Consider the following 8,634-nt stretch of genomic DNA (forward strand, 5'->3'; position numbering starts at 1 on the left):
ACCGGCTCTGCCCGAGCAGGACTGGCAGCATAAGCCCCGTGGAATGCTGCCAGTCTCTGCCTGAACTCTGCTGCTGGTATTTCTGAGTGCTGGGGCCAGCAGAAAGGCTGTCAGGAATGGAAGTGAGGGTAGCTCATGGGGGGCAGGCTTCCAGCCCCCCGGTCTGCAAAACTGGGACATTTCTCTTCACCCCAAGTGGGACAGAACAGGAAGAGGCTGAAAGCCTTGGCCCCCCTCATCAGACATCTCCGCAGCAGAGCCCCTCTCCCTCCTCTCTGCTCCCTGTTTCCCACTCCCTTCAGGCACACACAGCACCCAAAATAGCCAAGGGGCTGTGATGTCCCTGGCGCCCGGCTCAAAATATCTGAAGTGGGCTGGTGGGAGGCGCCGAAGGAGTGGCGGAAGCCACCAGTCACCCCGGCTCTGTGCTGGGGCCGCCCCCACCACATCCTCCCCATGCTCTGGGGAAAAGCCCAGCACCCCAAAGGCCAGTCCGGGTTCAGCAGGAGCGGGGAGGTGAGGGCAGCCGCAGCCTGTGCCAGAGGACACGGCGCTGCCAGGGCTGGCTCTGGGCACGGCGCTGCTGGAGCCAACCCTGCTGTGGGCACCGGCTCCTCCGAGCCCCGCCACCGCCTGCCCCGCTGGGCAGGGCTGCCGCAGCTCCCCATGGCTGCTGCCACCTGGCCCGGCAATGCCAGCGGGGCTCTGTGCCCTGTGGATGCCGCCTTCGCCCAGCGCTTCCTGCCCGCCGTGTACCTGACAGTGATCCCTCTGGGGCTGCTGGGGAACGGGTTGGGGCTGTGGCACTTCTGCACGGGGCACCGGCAGGGCGCCCGCCAGCCCCTCAGCCTGCTGGTGGGCAACCTGGGGCTGGCAGACCTGCTGTACGTCAGCACCCTGCCCTTCCTCGTCAGCTACTACCTGCGAGGCAGAGTGTGGCTCTTCGGGCAGGGCTGGTGCCAGACCACCCGCAGCCTCTTCCACCTCAACCTCTACGCCAGCATCGGCTTCCTCACCTGCATCAGCATCCACCGCTACCTGGGCATCGTGCACCCGCTGAAGGCACGGGGCCGGTGCCAGGGGGGTTCCTCTTCTCCGTGGCTCAGCGTGGCAGTCTGGGCGTGGGTCATTGCCCAGGTGGCTCCTGATCTTGCCTTCAGCAAGACGGACGACACGGGAACGCGGTGCCACGACACGACGGGGCACAACAAGCTGGACGTTTACTTGCCCTACACCTTGGCTGTCACCGTGACCGGGTTCATCATCCCCTTCCTCATCATCCTCGGGTGCTACTGCCACGTGGTGTTTGTGCTCTGCAGGAACGACACCATGGACCTCGAGCTCAGGAGAAGAAGCATCAGACTGGTGGTTCTCGTGATGGTTCTCTTCTCCATCTGCTTCCTCCCCTACCACATCTTCAGGAACCTCAATCTGTTGTCCCGTGTCTGGCAGCTGCAAGGGTTCTGCACACAGGCTTCAAAGAACATCTACGTTTCCTACCAGGTAACCCGGGGCCTGGCCAGCCTCAACAGTGCCCTCAACCCCCTGCTCTATGTGATCACGGGCAAAGACTGCATGTCACGGATAAGGAGCATCCGACAAAGAGCCAGACAGCAGCTGGGGACCACCTTCAGCAGGAAAACCTCTTGCCGGGCAGATCAGAGGAAGGGGGGCACAATCCTTTCTAAGGAGGAGGCTTCTGATGCACTCTGAGGTACCTAATGCCACCCCCCTACACAAAGGATGTACCACTTCAGCTTGTGCTTGGCCCCTTCCTGGGAGCAGCCCCCACACTGACACCTCTTCTGCAGAGACAGTGGCTGCAGTATCATGGGCTCCCATCTGGCATAAGGGATAGACAGGACTGTCAGCACTGGAGAGCAAACTGGGACCAGGTTTTAAGAGCAAAGCTACTCAACCCAACCATTTTGCCTACAGTACACCCGGAGATGGAGAGAGATGAACATCACGTTTGCTCCGGTCTGGAAATATTTCTCTCCAGCATCCAATGCAGCAATCTGAGCTGGTTAACATCCCCCTCCTTCCTGGACGCTCACCAAGCTCCTCGATGAGTGAGGGATGGGGGGGCAAATGATGCCTTGTCCCCCTGCTGCATCCCCTCTCCCCCACTGGACGTGTCTGAGAAAGGATTCCCTCTTTCATCTAAGGAGAGGACACTACTTGCATCACAGGACAGCTGAGAACGCGTTTTTTTGCAGGGGGAAGGTGCTTTAGAAATGGAAATATCCATTAAAGAAGTCAGGTTTTAAATACGTGACTAAGCTGTACCAGTTCCTGGGCTAGTTGTTCCTGGATGACTGAGCTGTTTCAGGATCTGTGGGATCCTCTACTGCCCACCTCCTTTGCAGAAGTAAAAAGATTTTTAGCATTACTCACTCTCTTTTGGAAGAGCATATAGCAGACACCAACAAACGGGCATTTTAAAGTTTTTGGAGGCTGTTGGTTGGGATTTTATTTTGGAAGGCAAACGACTGCGATAGCTTGAACCGCTGCTTACAGCAGGCAAATCCCGGGAGAGTTTGCAAACCTTCGGGTGGGTGCTTGCATCTTGCACCCAGCCTTGCGAGGGGGTGAGATGTGTCTCGTAAAAATGAGACGTGCAGAAACAGAGAAGCAGCGCTGCAGGATTCGGCGGCGAGGGCAGTCACTGTCATCAGCTGGGGCTGGGGGATCTCTGCCTCGGGGCGGGGAGTGTTTTTCACTCCGGGCGTTTACCCACCAGGAAAAGCTCAAACGTTTCGGTTCCCTCAGAGAAACAAAGTGATTTGCAACAACAGCCCTTCCTGCAGCTCGGCTGAAGGAAGTGGGTTGTGAGTTTAAATCAGCTCGTTCTGCGAAGGTGCTGACCCGCAGACGGTGGCCCCTTCCTGGCAGCAGTCCCCACACACTGACACCCCATTTGCCCTTTGCCTGACATTTCTCTCTGTCGGTGCCTCGCACAGACCCACCTGCGGGGCACACGGCTGGACTTCAGCCCCGTTAATATGTCTAAAGTGCAAATAAACACCTTCTGCTTTCAGCTGTGAGTCGTCTGGCTTCTTTTAAAGCTTTATGGGAACTAGGGGGTCGGTGGGCTGGAGCAGGGACGTGCCTGTTCAGGGAGCAGTGATGAGCTTCCCAGTTCTCTGCAGACAGGGAGACTGCAGGCAGCCAGCAGAGTGATCTGGGACAGGCATGCACTGAGGTCGGTGCCTGGAGTCTGCTCAGCACCACTCAGAAGTCCAGCAGAGTCCTGAAACATCCAGCTCCCACCTCATCCAGAGGAAATCCAAAGACAAAGCTTAAATTTGCAAATGAGATCTTCTTCTCCCAATCTCTTCTTCTCAATCCTCCAGGGAAGATTGGGACATTAGGATCAGATCTGGTCCCTGCTCCTTGCACACACTCCCCAGATCTGGGCTTCTCCAGAGCTCTGAACTCTTCTCCTACTTTACTGAAAAAGTACCCACGCCTCTGAAAGCTGTCCAGTTCCTCTTCCATCTTCACACATGGATCCTATCCAAGGTGTTACAGCTCCCCACAGAACCAGCTTGGGCTCCCACAGCCCATGGAAGCTGCAGCATCCTGTCAGTGCTTGATTTTGGCATGATTGATTGAAAAAAAGCATCACCACACCCTGGGGAGGGAGGGCTGTGTAGGAAGTGCCAGAAAACTCTGTCTTGCCCTCAGCATCTCTGTGCCCAGATCCACCTTCTCCAGTGTCCCCTCACATCACAGTTAATGATGATTTAAAGACCTGTATCCTGAGAAGCATCTGAGTCCCAGGGACATTTGCAGCCAGAAATCTCCTCACTTTTCTGTATCTTGCATCTGTCAAATCAGCAAAAGCCAGTAAGGATCCGTGTGTTGGGCTGATGTCTCAGATATTTGAGGTTGGATTGTTTTCTTTTTAATCTCTTGCTTTGCAGTCTCCTTTATTCTCAGACAATGCTGTTTCCCCCTCTGAACTGGGTGGGGGGATAATGAGCTCCTTCCCTTCATTGGCTGTGTGTGTAATTAAGGGTCAACCATTGGCACATGAGCTTCTTCACAGCTGGTGATGGGACAACAAAGCAGCCCTCAGTCCTTCAGCCCTCCTTCCTCCAGTTTTAATTCCTCCAGTCCTCCTTCCTGCCCTCACTGCCAGGGAGGCTCCTTCCCTCCCAAAGAGCAGCTGCTGCTCTCTGTGGGACATTCAGGGGACCTGTTCAAAATGTGTGGGCACTGCTGACTGCTCAAAACCTCCCCAGGGCTCTTTATCCCCTCGGACCAGAAGGGTGGAATTGTCGCTGGAGCAACCAGCACGGGCAGCTCCCGGTCTGTCCCGGTCCCCACTTGTGGCATGGGAAGGGGGGACACAGCACATTTTAGGGAGTGGGTAAAGGGACAGGGAAGGTGGGGAGCTGTCTTAGTCCCCCTTCCCCTTCTCCCAGCAGCTCTGCCAGCCATTGGAAGGGCCACACACAAGCATTTGCTGCTGGCAGGAGGGGGCCGGTGCCACTGGAGCTGCCGTGCCATGGTTACATCCTGAACCGTCACCTCTTTTGGGCTCCTGGCTTGTGATGAGCTGAACGTCCTTCTTCCCCTCCCTTGGCTATGTGTTGTCAGGTTTGAAGGTGCCTCAAATCAGATGAGAGGATTGTTTTGCTGTCTGCTTTTCCCACAGCCTCTCTGTCATAGCACTGTGGAGCAATGATCTTATCTGCAATGATCTTATCTGCAACAGGAAACTGAAAGCAGACTTTTAACTCCTTTACGCAGATTAGACCCAACCAATAAATCAAATATGGTGGGAATTCTCCTGCTGACATTAATGGGATCAGGATCAAGCATGGAAATTTGGCAGCATTTCTTGCTTCATTAAATAAACCCCTCTTGGTTGAGGATTTATTGCAAACACAGTCAAGATTTGTTATATTACAGAGAACTTTTGAGCTGACAACCCAGGGAAGCCAGTCAGGCAGAAATAACAGGCACACATACAGATGCACAGATGTACAACTACCTTTTTCCTCCAAAATGCAAAACTATTTTTCTTGGCATGCAAAACACTCTACAAGAAGAAAATATCACCATCAGCAGCAGTTAAACGCATGGAACTCAACTCTGATTAATTCTTTGTTTCATTTTGCACAGGTTGGCTAAAACCTGGCTCTGACTGAGCTCCCCCACTCAATTCAGGGGTGTTGGTATGGCCAGTGAAGCCCTGAGTGCCAAACAAGTGTGGGTTGGCTGCCCTGTGCTGAAAACAGGGGCTTATACCTTTGTGCCAGAGATTTCCAGAGCCAGGGAGAGCAGGAGCTGCTGCAGACAAGGGCTGGGTGTGCCAGGGACTTTGCTGTGGAAATCAGATGGTGCACAGGGTCTCTGCTGGGTAAACAGGGCATTGCCATAATGTGAGAGCCCCCAGGCCCAGGCAAGGTGTGAAGCTGGAGGAGAAGCAGCGTGAGCAGGAGGCTCCCACAGGATTCAGCTCCCCATTACTCCGGGCAGTGGGACTTTGTGGAACACCTCTTATGGCATGGTAGGAGGCTGCAGTGTGCACACAAAAAGGGATGAGTCACTCAGGTCACTAATGAAAGGTCACAGCATCCTCAGATTCAGTGAGAAGTATTTATTTCTCCAGCAAAACAATTTCATTGCTAAAGTACCTTTGTCTGCAGCAATAACAGAGCTGACAGGTTATGTTATTTACCAAGGATATCGATCAGACTGGGAAGGAATAGTAGATGCAATTACTCAAGGTGGCCTGGGAAAAACTGGTAAATATGCCAAGGACTGGTGCTGTTGGTGAAGATTTTAATAAAAATGAAAAGTGAGAGTCTTTGTCTACACTATGCAGAGTGTTTTGGCATCCAGGAGACCAACAGCTTGTGCAGAAGAGCAGATCACAGAAACAGAGCAACGCTTAGCGTGACTGTGTGAAGCCATCAGTCTAATACTGCTCCTGCAGTGCGTGCAGTTATAAATAGGTGATGCCGTGCCGCGGGACCTGCGGAGCGGGCGGGCCGAGGATGCGCTGGCAGCTCCGGCAGTGGCTGCGCCGCTCCCGCCGAACGCGCATTGGTATGAGCGCTGCACAGCGACTGCGGCTGCACCCGCGGGCAGGGTTCGGCCTGCACGGCTTGCTGAGCCCAGCCTTAAAGGAGTTGTGCCCGTTTCCACACCATCCCTTTAAATACCCCTCGGCAGCAAGCCGTCCCTGCCCCTGCCATCGGTGCTGATCGCTGCTGAGGCAGGTGCCGGCACAGGAGCGGGGCAGTGAGAGACCCCCGGGAGCTGCCCTGCGCCTGCACTGCCTCCCCAGCATCCTGGGAGGAGACTGTCTTCTGAATTTCACCCAACACCTCCGCTCTGCCATGAACAGGAGTCACTCGGGTCCGATCCATGGCTCCCTGAGGAACCCTTCCTGCCAAGGCACAGCGCAGCCAGCGTGAAATTATTCTGCTTGTTTGGGCTCACGGGCAAAAAGTTTACCCCAAGGAGCATCAGAGAGCTCCCAGGCTTCCCAGGGGCACCACAGCTTCTCCTCAGGGAGGCTGCTTCCATGCTGTGCAGAGGACACCCAAGGACAGGAGGCAGATTAACTCTGTCCTGGCTGCCTTTGCTCTGATGAGGAGGTGCCGCTCAGCAGGGCTGGGGATAACCACACAGCCACACACCACAGCTCCCAGTGTGCTCTTACCAGCACAGCCCACCCTGCAGCACCGCCCTGTCTCCAGTCCAGGCACAGCAGTGAGGAGTTGTCCTGGCAATGGGAAGGTGCAGGCACAGAGGAGACCTCAGGGGCAGGGTCACTGCTGGTGATGCCAAGAGCCAGATACTCTCACTGAATTAAGTGTTACTTGGTTTTGGAGGGAAAAATGTCCCTTTAAAAGTGTGCAGTGGTGGGAAGGCCACACAGTGCCATGCTGAGAGTCCGGGGGAGATGGGGGTGCAGAGCTCCCACAGGATGCTGCTCATCCAGGAGCCTGGGGGTGCCCAAGAACCCCACGGGTCTGCAATACCCATCACAGGATGCTGCAGCTTCCCCAGGGCAGTTTCATAACTCCTCATCCCAATATTTACTGCCAGCAGCTCTGGTCAGCCCCAGTGGGAGTAAACCCAGCAGCACAGAAGGCAGGAGCAGGGTTTATTTTCCTTTCCAGTGCTGCATGGGTGAGGAGCAGAGGGTGTCTCATGGATAAACCTGCAGACTCAGCCTTGGAGTGAGGGACACATCATCTCCCAAAGTCACAGCATAGGATGGGCACTGGGCTTGCAGTCACATCAGCACCTCCAAATCCCAGGTTGGGTAAGCTCACAGCTCTCATCTGCCTCCATAAAGGGGACTGTTGGCATGCAGTTCCCAGGCTTGAACCTCCAGACTCATGCCCTGAGTCTGTGCCTGGCCGTGAGTGGAGGTGCCTTGGGGGGTACCTGGATGAGCATCACTGCCTGTCACTACTCAGCTCCCACCCCACCTCTCAAATAAAGGACCTAAAAGTCAACTAAATATTTCAGAACCCAGAGAAGTCTTTGATTTATTTTTCCATTTAGCTCAGGTGGCTTGCCTGCCTCCAGAAAGGCATACGGTTAATTAGATTCCCTTTAACTGATTCATGACACATCTGCCTCCTGATGCCTGGAACAGCTGTGATTCCTGTGCTGCTGTTTGCTGTAACCCCAGGGACACCACACAGCCCCTGAACGTGGCTGGGAAGAAAGGGCCAGGGCTGGAGCAGGGGACAAGCAGCTGGGCCAGGCATACACAGGGACATTTTTGCATTTGCAATTCAGGGAGGATGCTTCTCATCTCCCCAGTTAGTCCTTCCACAGAAAGGCCTAGAGAAAAGCAACTGGAAATTCTCTGCATATAAACAAGACTTAGTAAAATCTGCAGTTTTAAGGTGGAGGAAGAAATAAGTCCCCAGTGCAGTGCTTACACTGCAGGAGAAGACAAATATTTTCATTTCATTCTGTTCATTCCCCACAGGGAACCTGCTGTGCTCTCAGGCATGGGCAGCTGGGAACATTTCACAGGGCATTTACAGCTCTATCAGCTGGGAAATCGCTTGTGGCCCCAAAGCCAGAGCCGTTCTGGCCAGTGGAGCCAGGGACCAGCCGTGGAGCATCGCTAGCAGGGGAAGAAAAATGCAGCTTGGAGGAATCAAGCCCTGCATTGAAATAAGTTGGCGCCTGGCTGGGAAGCTCAGTCAACCTCTCAGCACTGGTTCCCTGAGCTTGAGAGGCAGAACAGGAAAGGACATCTTGAGTTTTACTAATAAATGCGTTTTTCCCCAGTTGAAGTGCTGGGGCCAGTTTGTTTCCTACCGGGTTATTTTTATCACCGAGAGGAGCCATTTGCTGTAAACTGTCTGCCTGGGAAGCAGAGCCCTGGGGTGGCACTGCCCCGGCTGCAGGATGGGCAGATCCCACCCAGGGCAGGGCTGTAGGATGGGCAGATCCCACCGGGGCAGGGCTGCAGGACAGCCAGATCCCACCCGGGACTGGACCCACCACCATTCCTTCCTGATGGTGCTGCCTTCTGCCCCACCAGCCTGCAGTGCCCTGCAGTGGCACCTGGGCAAGGAGGGTGCCGTGGGATGCAGGGACCTGGTTATTGCCCTTGGCACTGGAGCCACACACGGTGCT

The 8,634-nt window shown here is 54.9% G+C and overlaps 1 protein-coding gene across 1 annotated transcript; it reads left to right on the forward strand.

Moving 5' to 3' along the window:
- Positions 1-666: 666 nt before the first annotated feature.
- Positions 667-2,654, forward strand: LOC127477952 (P2Y purinoceptor 1-like). The gene has a single exon (XM_051803053.1). It carries the CDS (start codon positions 667-669, stop codon positions 1,711-1,713), a length of 1,047 nt encoding a protein of 348 aa, XP_051659013.1. The 3' UTR covers positions 1,714-2,654.
- The last annotated feature ends 5,980 nt before the right edge of the window (positions 2,655-8,634 follow it).

The sequence above is a fragment of the Manacus candei genome, unplaced genomic scaffold (assembly GCF_025592945.1).
Source record: "Manacus candei isolate 608988 ecotype Guabito, Panama unplaced genomic scaffold, ASM2559294v1 h1tg000057l, whole genome shotgun sequence".
Classification (NCBI taxonomy): Eukaryota; Metazoa; Chordata; class Aves; order Passeriformes; family Pipridae; genus Manacus; species Manacus candei.

Bases quoted from the DNA above. Each gene is read 5' to 3' on its own strand.
- LOC127477952 (XM_051803053.1), top strand. From the start codon at position 667: ATGGCTGCTGCCACCTGGCCCGGCAATGCCAGCGGGGCTCTGTGCCCT.